Source organism: Cyprinodon tularosa, unplaced genomic scaffold (assembly GCF_016077235.1).
Source record: "Cyprinodon tularosa strain WSP-4 unplaced genomic scaffold, ASM1607723v1 ctg178, whole genome shotgun sequence".
Classification (NCBI taxonomy): domain Eukaryota; kingdom Metazoa; phylum Chordata; class Actinopteri; order Cyprinodontiformes; family Cyprinodontidae; genus Cyprinodon; species Cyprinodon tularosa.
This window is the reverse complement of record NW_024038597.1, coordinates 314,356-332,230: the sequence shown is the minus strand read 5'-3', so window position 1 is coordinate 332,230 and position 17,875 is coordinate 314,356. Positions and strand designations below refer to the sequence as shown.

General features: G+C 41.0%; 1 protein-coding gene across 1 annotated transcript in view; it reads right to left on the bottom strand.

The window, feature by feature from the left end:
* bicdl1 (BICD family like cargo adaptor 1) overlaps positions 1–17,875 on the bottom strand; it is a 50,182-nt gene that overhangs the window by 9,685 nt on the left and 22,622 nt on the right. The window contains exons 3-6 of the mRNA XM_038281983.1: positions 7,803–7,919; positions 3,450–3,596; positions 1,918–2,097; positions 1,620–1,838 (exon numbers count right to left, since the gene is read on the bottom strand). Of these exons, the coding sequence (XP_038137911.1) occupies positions 1,620–1,838; positions 1,918–2,097; positions 3,450–3,596; positions 7,803–7,919 (663 nt within the window). The remainder of the gene's footprint in view (positions 1–1,619; positions 1,839–1,917; positions 2,098–3,449; positions 3,597–7,802; positions 7,920–17,875) is intronic.

The window sequence follows — 17,875 nt, the reverse complement described above, 5'->3', positions numbered from 1 at the left end:
TCTCAAACATTTTAAAGTCTCTATGGGCCAATGTGGGAATCTATTCTACATAAAAAATGAAAATAAAAAACGTTAAAAATAGAAAGCTGGCTCCTTGGTTTAATCCAGAGCTGCAAATTCTGAAGCTAAATGCTATGAAACTGGAGAGAAAATTGCACTTCACAGGCCTAAAGGAATAGGAAAAAGAGTTTACTGCTGTATAAGACAAAAAAAATCTAGAAATAAGTAAAAATTTCTTATATCAAGTGTATTTACCCTTAATTTGAGTAGATAGTGAGATAGTTTGCTAATGGAATGAGTATTTTTACTCTTAACATGTTATATTATGCACTTGAAATAAGAGAATGCAATTGCATTTTCTTATTTAAGTGTAAATTGCTTGTTTCATTGGCAAAATGTCTCTTTTACCTCCTCAATCCAACAACAAATGCACTTATTTTAAGAAAAAATTACTTATCTAGATTTAGATTTTTGATTTTTCTGTTTCCATCAACACCTTTGTTTCTAGATGTTGGAGCTTGGCCTGTTTTCCAGTGTAGTCCTGTTTCTCTGACTGTGACTAACTGGATGTGCAGATGGCCGCTCAGACTGAGCCTACAATTAGCAATATAATCTGTGATGTTTGCAGTTATTTTTCTTTCCTATTATCTATATTTAAGTTCCTTTGAAGTTTTTCATGATTGTTTTGTATAATAAAATGTTTTGTAATGTTTTTTTGTCCCGCAACTCCCAGCCTGCAGCTCTCCTACAAACTCCCACATCTTGACTGAATAATGAGGCTGCTTAGATGCGTGTCGCTTCGCGGGCGATCTGAACGATGGCGTAAGCGAGGCTTTGGACGCCATCGGTTTTGGCCTCTCGCCTAAATAAAGCATGCCTCCACAGTGGAAAAACGATCTAGAAATAAGTACAAATTTCTCAAATTAAGTGCATTTACCCATAATTTGAGTAGGTAAATGAGATAATTTGCCAATGGAATGAGTATTTTTACTCTTAAAATAAGATATTTAGATAAAATGCACTTTTAAATAAGACAATCCAATTGTGTTTTATTATTTTAAATGTAAATTGTTTTGTTCCATTGACAAAATGTGTCTTTTACCTTCTCAATTCAAGAACAAATGCACTTATTTTAATTTCAGGCATGGGAGCTGGCTCGGAGCCCGTCTGCCTGGCTGTGTGTTTCCTGGACGGGGCAGCTTCTTTTTCTATGTCTGCTTCTGTCTCCTTGAACCCCAGTGGGCCTCAGCAGATGGCCGCTCACACTGAGCCTGCTTCTGCTGGAGGTTTCTTCCTGTTCAAAGGGAGTTTTTTCTCTCCACTGTCACTACAAGCATGCTTAGTGTGAGGGATTGTATTTGAGTCAATGAGTCGATGCGTTGAACTGGTTTTCCTTAGATAGAAAACTTTGTATCAATCTGACTGGATGATCTGGTTGAACTGTAAAGTGCCTTGAGATGACTTGTGTTGTGAATTTGGCGCTATAGAAATAAACTGAATTGAAATTGAATTGAATTGAAATAATGACTTATCTAGATTTAGATTTTTTCCAATGCAATACTCGACAAACGCCTCGGAGCCTCGGCTCATCTGATAACATCACTACTGTGGTCCTTTACCGTAGACTCATTCCCATCCAGCAGATTCTGCGTTAACCTGCGTAGCTCTAGCAGGCCGGTGTGAAGGCTCCCCGTAGGGACGTCCTTCACCGAGGACGTCTCCGAGGACTCGTCCATGGAGGAGTCGGTAGACAGCGCCGAGTCTGTGACATCATTTCCCCGCAGATGGGAACAGAGCGAGCGGACTTCACAGTACGCCTCCCACAGTTGTAGCCGCAGCTGGACAGGAAGCGTTTAGATGTTAGTGATCCATGCTTCCTGTGGGCATCGCTGCAGCCGGGGGCGGGGTCAGGCCTACCTGCTCCCTCTCCTGCTCCTGCTCCTCCTGCTCCATGCTCTGCTCTATCTCACACAGCAGGCTGGACGGGTGGGGGGTGAGAGTTTGGAGACTGTTCTCCTCCGTCAGCTCCGCCAACTTCGCCGTCAGATGTCTGCGGGACGTCTGGACCTCTTGGAGCTCCAACTGGCTTTGTCGCAACTTCAGCAAAACAGAGCAGATACAATGTTGGACTTTTCTCTATCATCTATCTGGGAAAAAAAATTTAGCGACTTGGAGACGCAATTAAACAACCAGGCCTGCAGTGCTGGAAAGTAACAAGGTATATTTACTAGATTACTGTACTTAAGTAATATTTTTGAGTATCTTTACTTGAGTAATTTCTTTTTTTACTTATAACTTTCTACTCTGCTCCATTTCCAGGAAGCTCCCAGTTCCTTGTTCCTTTTGGCTCAGCTCAGCTTTTTAATCCTCTGTTGCTGTTTTCCTTTCCTGAAATGTAATTCCATCATGGCGGATAGCAGCCATTACGGCTGAATCTGGACACCAATGTTTTAAAGATTTAATAACATTCCACAGATATGAGAAACTCAGACCAGATATTATTAGAAGTTTATAATGTTATTATCATAATTTCATCATTCTGCTTCATTCTATCTCTATTCTCCCACTCTGCAGAATCTGTTAGTTCAATCTCTAACGTTCTGCTCTCTCTGCTTTTTCTCATAGTAGCTTCATCTGGTCTGTTCCTGTTTGGCTGTGACTCCATCCTGGAGAGAAATATCAGCTGTGCTGCTGCCATCAACACCTTTGTTTGTAGATGTTGGAGCTTGGCCTGTTTTCCAGTGTAGTCCTGTTTCTCTGACTGTGACTAACTGGATGTGCTCTCTTCATCCTCTGACATGGGAGCTGGCTCGGAGCTCGTCTGCCTGGCTGTGTGTTTCCTGGACGGGGCCGCCTGTGGAGCTGGTTGACAGTTGCCTTTTGTATCTATGCTTCTTTTTCTATGTCTGCTTCTGTCTCCTTGAACCCCAGTGGGCCTCAGCAGATGGCCGCTCACACTGAGCCTGGTTCTGCTGGAGGTTTCTTCCTGTTCAAAGGGAGTTTTTCCTCTCCACTGTCACTACAAGCATGCTTAGTGTGAGGGATTGCCAATCAGCTGGTTTTCCTTAGACAGAAACTTCAAATTAATCTGACTGGATGATCTGGTGAACTGGAAAGTGCCTTAAATGACGTGTTGTGAATTGGCACTATAGAAATAAACTGTAATTAAATTATTAAGGCATCAGTTGTTGCTAATTTGGACAAGTTGTATAGAAATAAACTGAATTGAATTGAATTTCCAGATTAGAAAAGCCTGTCTGTGTCATGGCGTCCTGAGAACAGGATCAACCAGATGGTCGATTCATGTCCACAAACCGACCGACACTTAAACCTGCTGGAGATCTCAGTTGAAAACCAGAAAAAAACACTTCTAAAGAGACACAAGTTTGTAATGAAAGCTCATCAGGTCAGAATCCCTGTTTTCTGAGAGTGGGAGGAAGCGTCCCTACCTGAAGGTCCTTCTCGTGGCACTGCTTCTCCAGCAGCAGCGTCCTCTCCCGGAGGTCGTCCACCGTGTTCTGCAGCAGCTCGTTCTCCTCCATCATGGCGTGCACCCGGCGCTCCAGCTCCATCTTCCTCTCCGACAGCATCTTAATCTGACATGTCACACAGAGCTGGTCACAAGCTGGCCTGCGCCGTGGAACGCGGTGAGTTGAGTGGAGATACTCCAGCGCTCAGATTTCCTGCCATGGAGCTGATTAAAAGCTACATTGGGTTATTTTCTACCTCTGAGGCGAGCTGGGCTCTTTCACAAGATTAAAAAGTACTCCCACTGGTCTGAAGAATGCTGGTTGCCTAGCACGGTGTGGGTGTCGGGTGCCACCCTGGTCCTCAGGAATGCTCTGCTATCCTTAAACATCCACACACAGCTTGGTATCAGCGGGTTTGTTAGCCTGTAGGTTCAGCGGCCTTCTGCTGAAGGCTGGGAAGTAAAAACCCATGAAACTGTTTCCCCCTCTATCTGCCGGAGCAGCTTCTCATTAAACAAACCTGACCTACATCTGGTAACCTACTTCCCAACACAGTAAGCTTCAAAGTGGATCAGTCGTCTTTTTTTCTCTCTATGCGGTTTTTACTTTAAAATCAGATTATTTTCAGGCAAACACAGAGAAAAGACATTAGTCATCAGCACATGCCATATGAGGGGGAAAGCGCTGGAAAAGTGGGAGCATCCAGACATTGCAGCATCTCAGCTAAATATAGAGCAGCAGCCTCTCCTCCCAATTATAGCGCAGGCTCTGCAGTCTGGGTGTTTTCTCGCTGCTCTGGAGAGCAGCAGCAGAAAAGTTGAATTCAGAGCTGATCTTTAACGGTTCGTCCGTGCTTCATCTGGGATGAAGATGCAAAAAAAAAAAAAAAAAGGCGACGAATGAACGATGCAACGTTACGAATGTATGGATGGTGTTCCTTCTACAGACATCTCATGCAGCATGCAGTCTGACGGAGCCACTCACTTCTAGCCCTTGCTGCTCCCGCCAGGAGAAATGGAGAAGAAAGGAGTAAGCATCAGAGGGGGAGAGATTAGGTTAGAAGTAGAACAGATTACACCTCAGAAATAATCCCAACCTTGGCCTCACAGATCAGACACTTCAGCATTGGATGAAAGATAGAAAAATCAAATGTATTCCATAATTAACCAATGAGAGAAGCAGAGATGCTTTTCATTTAATACATTGCTATGTCATGATCGCGGCCCTGATAGCTGAGCTAATTGGTAATTTCACTCACCTGCCTAACCCTCCCTGGTTACTAATTATCATTCATCTTATCCACCTGCTCCTGCTGCTTTATAGACAGATAGAGTTTGGAATGTGGAGGTTTTGAGTTCGAGTCCCACTCCCACAGACTGCCCCTCTGGGTTCCTGAGCAAAGACCCTTACCCCACACTGCTCCCTGGGCGCCGCACGATAGCAGCCCACTCCTTTAGTTTAACAGCAGAGCTGTGTAACATAGAGCATGCTTAGCATTTTATAATTGATAAAAGCAAATTAAATCCTTGTGTTAAAATCAGAGTTTTATTACTTCTTCTGTTTGACATATTCATAATTCAAACTTCTAAAAGTTTTTTAAATATAAAATTATTCCATCCTGTTCAATAAATTATCAGTTTTTTTAATTCAGAGTAATTTTCATGTGAATGTGCTTTACTGGAGGCATCCATGTTTGTCAAAGAACACTACTGCCACCTACTGGTTTGTGACGTCACGGTGCGGTATCGGCTGTTGATCAAGTCCCAGTGCTGTATCTGGTGTTTGTCACAACGCGCTATTATCCAAGTCATCTTGAAAACATTCTTCTTCCAAATGTTGGCTACATATTACGGGTTTTTTCTCTGGCCAGAAGTTCGATGGCAAATCCTCCCTCTTCAAGTTGGCGATCCAACGACCAACCCGTCCGTGGAGGATCAGGAATCAGAAAGGTGGAATAACTCTTTATTTTCCACTTTTCCCCGATGTATTCCAGCATCCAGCTGCCATGCACGTGGGCATTGTCAGTTTCACTATAGCTCTGGTGAATTTCAATGGTGAAGTCCTCTGGAAATCTTCAATAATTGTTGTTGATTGCAGATGTGTCTAGTAGTTCCCATTGATTTAGCTTGTAAAGCGGGGAGAATGGCGCTAGGCTTACCGCACCGTGACGTCACTGCCGGAAGATGGCAGGAGGGAGGGGCTACTATATTTGGGCAAAAATGGCCGCTCCCAGACTCAGCAATCGCCATGAATATTATTGTTTTTATTTTTTTTACTGATTTTAGGTATAAATAATGATCCATTGATCATTCCTTCCTGACCGGACTTCTCCTTTAATGTGCGCTGCTGCCGTTCTCGGCCTGCTTAAATAAAGGCTGCATATTTTATCAGGAAGTGTTGCTTATTTCTATATATCTAATACATGATTTCATCCAGTAATATGAGAATATAGATAGAATCTGTTTTTAATATCAAAATTCAAAGGTTTGTTTACGGTTTAGAACATACAGATACATTAATGTGGGTTTTAGTGCTGGTTTAATTTTATAAAACAAAGACAAGGAATCAAAATAAGGCGTATATTTTACTCCCAGCTTTGACGGCAGGTCTATATCTGGGCAAAAAATGGCTGCTCCCAGACTCAGTGATCGCCATGAAAAATATTGTTTTTATTATTTTTTACTGATTACGTGTTAGTTTTAGGTATGAATAATGATTCATTGGTTATTCCTTGCTGACCGGACTTTTCCTTTAATCTGCAGGTTTTTGCTCAGGGATCTCTTTAGAGCAGGGGTCACCAACGTGGGGCCCGTGGGCACCAAGGGGCCCATGGGGTGCCCTCAGCATCTTTTGAAAACAGAACAATTCACCAGTGTACTAAATCTGAAATGTTATTTTTTACTGAATCTCTTATTTTGAAGCATTTATGAAGCATTTTATCATATCAATAAATTAGAACATTTGAGGATTTATATGGATTTCATAATGAGAATATCTAAAAGCAAATTAAAAATGAAAAGAAACAATAGAAATATGTTTATTATCTATGAAGTTCAGGTGAACGCCGACTCCTCTAGTTCATAGGTCAGTACACTGTAAAAACTACAACTCAAAATTGTTCACCTTACTAAGATTTTTGCATTCACTGACAATAAAATTGCCAGTTGGAACTTGAACTGTCTTTTGTGAGCCAGTTGAACTCACTTTCATAAGTTTCTGATGAAAAGTTAATCTTATTCAATAAATTAAGTTGAGTTTACTTAGAAGTTGTAGTTGACACCCAGTCCGAGCGAGGTCAACTTATCACATGCTCATTTCAAATTTGTCATGGCAACCAGCTGCTACAGGGTTTCCATGGATTTTCCCAGGAGCTCCCTTCTAAAGTTTGGTTCAGCCATCTGGTCACTCTGCTGGCAGTAACTTTCCCTGAGGACTCGTCCAAGAGAAGACTAAGGCACTGGTTTCCCGTCATCTCTGGCAATATATGCTGAAACCTGATTTGCTTTAAGCATAAGATTACTTGTTTACATTGTGGAATTGTAAACCTGTTTTTGCCAAAGTGGTTCAAATAAACATGCAAAATTTAACTGGATTACTGTCAGGGCTGCTTGGTGGCGCAGTGGGTAGCACTGCTGCCCTGCAGCAAGAAGGTTCTGGGTTCAATTCCTGACCTGGGGTCTTTCTGCATGGAGTTTGCATGTTCTCCCTGAGCATGTGTACGTTCTCTCTGGGTACTCCGGCCTCGTCCAAAATAATGACTGTTAGGTTGATTGGCTTCTCTAAATTGTTGAGTGTGTGCATGAATGGTTGTTAGTCCTGTGTGTCTGGTGACCTGTCCCGGGTGTACCCTGCCCCACTTGGGACAAGCGTGTAAGTGGATGGATGGTTTACTGTCAGTGGATGATTTAATGGGGGGGGACTGAACTCAAAAATGTAAGTTATTACAGGGGATGGTAATCTGAATTTAAAATAACGTTTTACAGATAATCTGAACTTAAAATAATAAGTTTTTACAGACTTTAAAGTTCCAGTAACTTGAATTAAAAAAACTTAGTTGGCAGAACTTGAAAAACTTAGTTGACACAACTTAATAAGTGTAGTTCTACAAAACTTAAAAAATTAAGTAGATGCCTTCAACTCAAAAATTCTGTGCAGCCGGTTGCCTTGAAATTTTGAGTTGAACTAACTTTTTCGTTTTTACAGTGTATTGGTAGCCCGTCGTATGACTCAGTACCCATAAAGGAGCCTTCAGCCTTAAAAAAGTTGGTGACCCCTGATTTAGAACCAGGCGCTCAGATTAAGATAAGTGCAAACAGGAGGAAGGGGGCTGACCTCAGCCTGTAGAGTCTCCAGCCGCGTCATGTGTTGACTCGTAGAGATGCTCTTCTCCCTGAAGTCGTCTCGTAGCGAATGGACCTGAGTGGACAGCTGCCTCTCCACCTCTGCAGCCTGGATGAGGACAGAAGGAAACAGTGTAGAAAAACACATTTAACTTTCATTTTAAACATGAAACTTATCAAGCACTTGGTGGGAAACCTCCAGAAGGCCAGAGCAGAACCGTCCTGCATGCTGACTGTGGGAGTCTGGCAGGAAGATCACATCTGATAACTGCACCATCCTTATTAAAACCATCCAACAGAGAAGATACAGATACTGAGTCATCACAGATTATTGGTCAGGTGGGATCAGGCCACACGGAGCTGCAGGCAGGAAGGAACTGCTTGCTTTGTCACGACTGCCATGGCAACTGTGATTCCTGGAAAGGGCCCATTTTAGCAGCCTTCTAGGCTCAGTATTAACCAGCGTTACAGCAGCGTCTCAATCAGTGCCTGCTGCTTTCTCTGTTTGTCTAAATCTGTTCCATGAAGGCATAAAGAAGATCCTCTAGGTGGTGGTAAAAACTGCAGCAGCTTCCTGAGATCATCAAGCCAAGGGATTCAAAGGCAGCTACAGTCAGAAACAATCAAACCCAACAAGCTCCTTTTTGATAAAGCTTCTAGTTAGAGTGGCTCAGGTTATCCTGAGCTATCTCTATAGTTCTGCTGCTATAGGCTTAGACTGCTGGAGGACATAGGGACCCCTTTTCCATCATTCTGCTTCATTCTATCTCTATTCTCCCACTCTGCAGAATCTATTAGTTCAATCTCTAACATTCTGCTCTCTCTGCTTTTTCTCATAGTAGCTTCATCTGGTCTGTTCCTGTTTGGCTGTGACTCCAACCTGGAGAGAAATATCAGCTGTGCTGCTGCCATCAACACCTTTGTCTATAGATGTTGGAGCTTGGCCTGTTTTTCAGTGTAGTCCTGTTTCTCTGACTGTGACTGGCTGGATAAGCTCTCTTCATCCCCTGACATGGGAGCTGGCTTGTCTCCTTGAACCCCAGTCGGCCTCAGCAGATGATGTGAATTGGAGCTATAGAAATAAACTATATTGAGCTCAAATAAATATGTTCTTTTGTAATAATTACCCAAATCTGTTTTTAAACAAATGAAAAAAAACATTTTATGTATTTCTTGTATAGAAATAGTTTGATTCAGGGTCACATTTACTCCCCCAAAAACGGTGACATCATACAAGGCAAAGAGCAGCTGATCTGATTTTTTTTTTCCTTTTGTGAAATCCTACAGTGGAAATACATGTTTTATCAGCCAGCTGTGTTTTTATCGTTAGTGCAAATTAGAAATGAAAAAGAAATCCCTGCAGAAGCTGTTACCACATGGATAGAAATAAGAAAAGATGATAACATCTTTGACGAGATTTTTTACTGAGTCTTATAAGATCATTTTAACATTTTAAGGGTTTATGACTTCTCTTTCCTGAGTCCATTTTATGCTCTGCTTTGATAAGTTAAAGTCCCACTATCTTTCTGTCTTCTTTCTCTTTTTTAACTGCATGTTTGCTTCAGTGATTAACTGCTCCTTTTATTCACTTTAGCTGATTGCTTCTCTTTATTTTCTCCAGACTGTCTCCACTGATGTGTGTGAGAGTGTTCTGCATGCCAGGCGCTGCTTGAATCTACCTGGCAGAGGTGGCTTTTAGAGAAACAACCAGTAGAGAAATGGTTCTGTTCTCATGATCTGGTCCCAAACCACTCCAGCTCCACTCACAGGCCTGTGGGTTCAGTGCTAACCCACATTTGCTCTCGCTGCGCTGGGATCCTCCGAGGGAAGACCAGATGTGATAACCCAGTTTAAAGCTGGAAGCTGCGGTTTGTAGCTGTGAGCTCGTGGCTGTAATCCACTCTACATCCAAAGAGACAGATGTGCAGTGATAGGTGAGGTCACCATGGCAACATGACATCTGACCCCCTGGCCTAATAAACAAACTGATTTGAGATTAGACTGAAAGCTACAAGCTGACCTCAGACTTTAGAGTCGTCTCTTAATCTGCGGATAAATTCCTCAGATTCCAGATTATCAGCAGAGGAGGGCAAACAGGGACCAAACCAGACAGCAGGGAGGAGATCCAGAGCTTCCAGGCTCTGACATCAGCAGAGCCTCCCCTGACTCACACATCACGGTCTGAGGGTGACGCCAATCGCATCCAAACACTCTGAGTTATGCTGCCATCCAGTAAAGTGCATCTCCATGGTAACGCCACCATTTGCATGTCACGTTGGTTGTCATAGGAACCAGAGAGAAGTGGGACTGGTTCTGCTGCGACTCGATGGTTCCTGTGTTTTCTGGTAGTTTTTTTCAACTCACTATCAGATAGTCTGATGTTTGAACCTGTTTGGGGACGTTAGACAGTCCCACCAACTTACAGTGAAAACAATCAGACTTTGCAGACTTTTTAATTAGATGGGTTATGGAGCCAGGGGCCTGTTTTCACAGCATACAGATAGAAAAAGGAGGGAGACATGAACAGGGGCGGATTTAGGAAATTGGGGGCCCTAGACAAAGACAGGAGGGGGGCCCTCTGGACTGAGCAGACAACACATAGAACAGCCCCATTCTACAGATAGAGAAATGTTAATAGAATAGACATCCATTATCTGTTCTAGGTTGTGTCCCTCTCTTCTTGTCCCTTTTCTTCTTGTTTTCCTCTCTATGTTTTGTACTCAGCTGATTTTTCATGCTGTCTCTAAAGGAATGAAAGATTTTTTTCAAGCACTAACAGGGCTCGATGTTAACCCTCGCCCAATCTCCCGATCAAGTAGTTTTTATTGTCGGGAGAGTACAAATTGCATTGCATTTGCCCGCCGGGCAAGTGCAATGACCGCAAAAAAAAAAAAATTATTTATCACTTAAAATTACTTAAAAATAGCCGACATTTGATGAAAACGACCCAGAAGCGTTGCCGGCTAATTTTTGTTGTTTTGTACACATTCTAGCGTGATTTGAAAAAGCAGCGTGATTTTCCACCAGATGGCGTGATTTTTGTCCGGGAATTGGCGTGAACCAGACACATTTTCTTTGACTTAGCAGGCTAAAAAACAACAACAAGGCAAAAAAAATGTATGTACGGTAACACACCCACCACCTATTTTACCCTCCACCCAGATAACCCTAGATTAAAAATTATCAGTCAGGGATTAGGAAAATTGGCATAATTGTATGCCATGCGCACAGTGTAAATATGGCTATCATATGGCAGTCTTCTTGTACAGTGATGCAGGTCATACATAAAAAAATGTTCATTACATTTTTTTCTCTTAGACATTAGAGTGGTGAATTTAAATGTTATAGAGCTAAACATGTTAGATTGGTGAGTAGTAGTAGTGTAAGTTTTTAACCTGTCAATTTTTTTTTAGATTTTTAACATTACAATTTATATTTTTCCAAGCACACAACAGTTTAAAGCAAAGTTTAGTTTGAAAAGAATGTGCAGGAAGGCTTGAAAAGCATGTTAACACGGTAATGTAGGCTTGAGTTCATTATCTGACGCATGCAGATACACACCAGGAACCTGGAAACTTAAAAAATACTGAATTACAAAAAACATTTAAAAAAACAAACATGTTTCATTAATATATATACAAAAATGAATATTAGGAAATATATTAATCAAACATTATACTGGGCAAGTAAAAATTGTTTCTGGGCAAATTAAATGTGAAAGTCACTTGCCCGAACGGCAAGCAGTAAAAATCCTTGACGTCAACCCCTGACTCAGCTCACTTAGCTGATTGCTCCTTCCTGTGTTTCCAAAAAGGCCAAAGTAAAAAGGCCTTGGGGGGGCGGCTGAGATACACTTAATATTATCAGCGTTCTGATGGCATTTTAGCCAAAGGATTTTATCAAAACCATATAAACAGAGTTTTATGGGGCCCCCAGGAACAAGGGGCCCTGCACTGGAAAAAATGACAACTAGATAAGTCACTTTTTCTTAAAATAAGTGCATTTGTTCTTGAATTGAGGAGGAAAGAGAAACATTTTGCCAATGGAACAAAATGATTTATTTTTAAAAAGAGAAAAAAACAATGTTATTATGTTATTTCAAGTGCATATTATCCAATTATCTTATTTTAAAGGGATAGTTCGGGATTTTTGATATGAATCTGTATGGCATCCCCATCACCAGTGTCATGCAATCACACTGACTTACCCCTGGCAGCGTCCTGTGAGCAGAGTTCTCGTCCAGCTTTGGTCAAGCCGAAAGTAGTCCGGCAGGTTTGCTAGACCCAGCGAAATAAAACGTTTCTCTTCCCAAAACATTATGTGTTCAAAAGAGCGATATTTTTGCATCCCAAAAACATTGTAGTGGAAAAAGTCACACGTCGTTATCACTTGGTCCTATTTTCTCTCTGTTCGTATCAGTGTGCGCGACACCATGACCTGACAGCTAGGGCCTACTAACCTGACAACAGCCAGATGCATGTCTCGCTCCGCCTAGGCGGAGCGAGACATGCATCTGGCAGTTGTTGAGCTCGCTGTCAGAATGACGGCGCACACTGATACGAACAGAGAGAAAATAGGACCAAGTGATAACGACGTGTGACTTTTTCCACTACAATGTTTTTGGGATGCAAAAATATCGCTCTTTTGAACACATAATGTTTTGGGAAGAGAAACGTTTTATTTCGCTGGGTCTAGCAAACCTGCCGGACTACTTTCGGCTTGACCAAAGCTGGACGAGAACTCTGCTCACAGGACGCTGCCAGGGGTAAGTCAGTGTGATTGCATGACACTGGTGATGGGGATGCCATACAGATTCATGTCAAAAATCCCGAACTATCCCTTTAAGACTAACAATACTAATTCCATTGGCAGACCATCTTATTTACCTACTCAAATTAGGGGCAAATACACTTATTTTAAGAATGTTTTACTTATTTCTAGATATTTTCTGCAGTGTAGACAACTGCCTAGTAACGCCTACACTGGAAAAACAATCTAGAAATAAGTAAAAATGTCTTAAATTAAGTGTATTTCCCCTTAATTTGAGTAGGTAAATGAGATAGTTTGCCAACGGAATGAGTATTTTTACTCTTATAAATAAGGTAATTAGATAATATGCACTTGAAATTAAACAATGCTATTCTGTTTTCTTATTCTAAATGTAAATTGCCTTGTTCCATTGGCAAGATGTCTCTTTTACTACCTTAATCCAGGCGAAAATACACTTATTTTAAGAAAAAAATGACTTGTCTAGATTTGGATTTTTTCCAGTGTAATCATTGCAAAAAATGTAAATCTAAGTAAGTAAATTTTTCCTAAAACAAGTGCACTTCTTCTTGAATTGAGCAGGTAATTAAGACTTTTTGCCAATGGAATAAGACAGTTTCCATTTAAAATAAGAAAAAACAACTATATTCTCTTACTTCAAGTGCATAATATCTAATTTATCTTATTTTAAGGGTAAAAATGCTCATTCCATTGGCAGATCATCTTATTTTCCTGCTCAAATTTAAGGTAAATACACTTGTTTAAAGACATTTTTACTAATTTTCAGAGCGTTTTTGCAGTGATGGTACAGCAGGGAAAACATTTAAATATATGGTGATATTGCAATATATTGATAATATGGTATCATGACCCGAGTATGCAGACTGTTGGTTAATCTCCAAGGAGGGAAAGTAGTGCTTTGCTAGCATTATTATCAGAAGGAGCCGCTGACACTGTATCATCGTTGGACGGTGGAAGGAATGTTTTAAAGGTCTCCTCAATCCGTCAAAAATGTCTTCCGTGGTGGAAGGAGAGACGGGGCGCTCGGGGCCAGATTCGTCCATCAACCTGAAGTCTCTGAAGTGGTTAAAAAGCTCCACAGTGGCTTCAGGGAGCGGATGAGATGCGGCCCCTGAACCCTTACCCTACAGCTCTGGATGTTGTCAGGCTGTCCAGGCTGAACTTTAACATTGAGAGGAAGTTAGAGACATTGGCCCCTGGTTCGATAGACTGGGAGGGTGGTTTCCCTGAACGGTGATGGGAGACCGGAGCGTCTGTTCCAACTATAGGAGGATCCAATTCTCAGCTTCCCCAGGACGGCCTATGCCAGGGTGCTGGAGAGGAGAGACTGGTGGTGGCTTTAGGAGGAACATTTTAAAAAATAATTTGAAAATGTTTTTAAAAAACTTTCTTTCTTTACTGATTAACGCTAAATTCATTAAATGACCGCAAACATATTAGTTTTAGGTATAAATAATGATCCATTGATTATTACTTGCTAACCGGACTTTTCCTTTAAAGAAGGACTCCAGAAATTTTTATTTCTAAGAGCAAAATGAGCAGATTGGGAATATTTCCTGCTGTACTAAATGTTGGATTAAAGCTGCACCTATCTTTGGCATGAAGATGACACTGATTCAAAGTTAAAGCCTGACCCATTAACTGGCTGAAATGAGCTTACTGTTAGTTACACTATAAATAGCAGCAAAAAGGGAACACATTCTCAAAAACATTTGAATAAATCGTCAAAACGTTCTGTTTAATAAAGTAAGCTTTTTAATCTGTATATTAAAACAGTGACGTTATGCTATTTTTATTCCAACTTGTTAAACAAATCTTATATCCCGTGTTTTGGATGTTTGTACTGAGTCAGCAGTTTCTCTGTCACTAAATAATGATGAGTCACTCCTGTCAATGCTTCGTTTAGTCGCTCTGGTAAAAGTGACCAAGCGTGTAGGCGCTGCTGCTGCTGCTGCTGCTGCGGCTGCTGCTGCATGTCCAGCCTCCTCAGCTTGTGGGCAGATATAATTACAGAAAGGTCCTGCTTCCTGCTGCTTCCCTCTGATCTGATTAGTGAGATTGGCTGTCTTTGACACAGAGACTCATATCCATCTCTGAGCCTGAGAATAGATTGCATCATTTGGGACAATGCAGTTTTATTTTTTTATGTCGGCTTAGAACCACACCTGTAGGCCTTTTTATGGGAACAAAGTCGCACAAATGCTGCAAAATTGTGCTTATGTGTTAAATTGAGCCTAGAAGAAGCTGATTGCTCTCCTACATCCAGCTACGACACAGCCAATCAGCTTTGAACCACACCTCCACGAAAGCCGGTCGGCATCCAAAGTTCATCTAAATTCTGCAGAGGGCGAAGCAAACACCGAAAATAAGGTGGTCCGGTGAGACGAATCCAAGATTTATTCTACAAGCCAAATGGTGTGTGGAGGAAAACTAACACCACACTGCAAAGCACCATCCCCATAGAGAGGCACAGTAGAGGCAGCATCATGCAAATGGGAAGTCAAAAGGCTTCCAGCTGGGATGTCAAGCAAGAACGAGTCCTAATTTTTATACTAAAGCGGACAGTTTTGTATAAAGTACTGAAATCTCGCAGTCAAGTAAAAGTATAAGTACCTCTCCAAAATATGACTTTGGTAAAAGTCCAAGACACCGACTGAAATGATACTTGAGTAAAAGTCTTAAAGTATCTGAAATGGCTTGTACTTAAGTTTAAGAATTACTGTAAAAATAGATGTACTCAAGTAAAGTAAAGTTAAAAGTAAGTGCAGTTTGAATGACATTTTTTTTAACATTTTGGTAAACTTTGAAGGTTAAATTCACTTAAAATGAAATAAACAACCAAGTGTAGGATAAATTTAGACTGGCTTTGCGAAACGGGCGTATCCTATTGGTGTTGATGAACGAGTCCAGGCAAGACCCGACTTTGTAGTCAGTAGGCGGGGTCAAAACACTTGCGTTTCTCTCGCTCTCTTGCTCGCTTTTTTTTTTTACTTAGTAACTAAACCAAACATTGAAAATGTATCGGAGTAAAAGTATGCAATTAAGTTCGTAAATGTAAGTAAAAGTGAAAGTTCTAAAAAAAAATGTATACTCTTGGAAAGTATGAAGTACTCCAAAATATACTTAAGTACAGTAGTGAAGTATTTTTACTTCGTCACTATATAACACTGAAAGTGGATGTAGCAGAAATAATTTTGTACCATGACGCCGTGTGTGTGTGTGTGTATGTGTGTGTGTGGGTGTATGGGGGTGTACCTGTCTACCCTCAGAGTAAGGACTATTTTTTTCAATTTCACCATCAGATTGAGGACCAGTTGTTGCAAAGTGAGGACATTTTACTGGTCCTCACAAACTATATTGCTAATGGTTCCGTTTTAGGGCTTAGAGTGAGGTATGCATTGGGGATGGTTAGGTTTAGGCGTTAGACACTCTCTCGATGACCCCCCCCCCCACTCAGTCCGACGACCCGAGCAGTTGGCTAGGGGATCAAAGGCAATGCAAGGGCCCACGCACGTTCGTTGGTATCTCTCAGATCCATAGCCAAGCCAGTTTGTAAAACTTGGAGAACAAGGGTTAGCTTTTAGAGTAATGGCTGGGTTTTAGGGTTAAGGTAAGGCTTAAAATTAGGTTTAGGGCAAGTGTCAAGGCTAGGGGTCGGCTAAGTGTAATTTTAAGGCAAGGGTCAGGTGTTAGGGTTAGGCATGGATTCCACTAATATTAGGGTCAGTAGCTAATTGGTCTGGTAAGTTGATAGTAAGGGCTAAAATTAGGTTTAGGGCAAGTGTCAGGGCTAGGGGTCGGCTAAGTGTAATTTTAAGGCAAGGGTCAGGTGTTAGGGTTAGGCATGGATTCCACTAATATTAGGGTCAGTAGCTAATTGGTCTGGTAAGTTGATAGTAAGGGCTAAAATTAGGTTTAGGGCAAGTGTCAGGGCTAGGGGTCGGCTAAGTGTAATTTTAAGGCAAGGGTCAGGTGTTAGGGTTAGGCATGGATTCCACTAATATTAGGGTCAGTAGCTAATTGGTCTGGTAAGTTGATAGTAAGGGCTAAAATTAGGTTTAGGGCAAGTGTCAGGGCTAGGGGTCGGCTAAGTGTAATTCTAAGGCAAGGGTCAGGTGTTAGGGTTAGGCATGGATTCCACTAATATTAGGGTCAGTAGCTAATTGGTCTGGTAAGGTGATAGTAAGGGCTTAAATTAGGTTTAGGGCAAGTGTCAAGGCTAGGGACCGGCTAAGTGTAATTTTAAGGCATGGGTCAGGTGTTAGGGTTAGGCATGGATTCCACTAATATTAGGGTCAGTAGCTAATTGGTCTGGTAAGTTGATAGTAAGGGCTAAAATTAGGTTTAGGGCAAGTGTCAAGGCTAGGGACCGGCTAAGTGTAATTTTAAGGCAAGGGTCAGGTGTTAGGGTTAGGCATGGTTAGGATGCATTGGTGATGGTTAGGTTTAGGGTTAGTTTTGAGTTAGGGCAAAGAAAGGTTTGAAAATGACTGAAAATTAATGGAAGTCAATAGAAGTCAATAGATCTGTTTAGACTGCACTCGCTTTAAATTACGCGCTGTCAGGAAAACTTTCTTCTTACTCATACCTGAAACGTTAGACTGACTGATCACCTAAGAAAAAAAATGTTTTTTTTTTGGGCACATCAGCAAAAAAAAAACAATCATATAATTATTAATTTACAGATAGCATTAACTGGATCCTCCTTATACTGTAGGAGGAAAGTAATACATTGGAAAAATTATCTAGAAATAAGTAAAAAATTTCTTAAATTAAGTGTATTTAGCCTTGATTTGAGTAAGTAAATGAGATAGTTTGCCAATGGAATCAGTATTTTTACTCTTAAAGTAAGAAAATTCAATAATATGCACTTGAAATAAGACAATGCAAATGTGTTTTCTTATTTTAAGTGTAAATCGTCTTGCTCCACTGGCAAAATGTCTCTTCTCTTATCTCCTCAATTTAAGAACAAATGCACTTATTTTAAGAAAAAAATACTTATCTAGTTTTCCATTCTTTCCAGTGTACATTTTCATTTAGATGGATATAAAGGGCAAAACTGGCCTGAATATGTTGTACATTTTATAGGATATGAGGAAGAAATGAAGAACTTTTGGCATTTAATATATCATATTAACTTTGTGATAAAGAGGAAGACATTGATGATTAAACACAGGAAAAAATCGAAATCTAGATAAGTCTTTTTTTCTTAAAAAAGGTGCATTTGTTCTTGGATTGAGGAGGAAAGAGACATTTTGCCAATGGAACAAGACAATG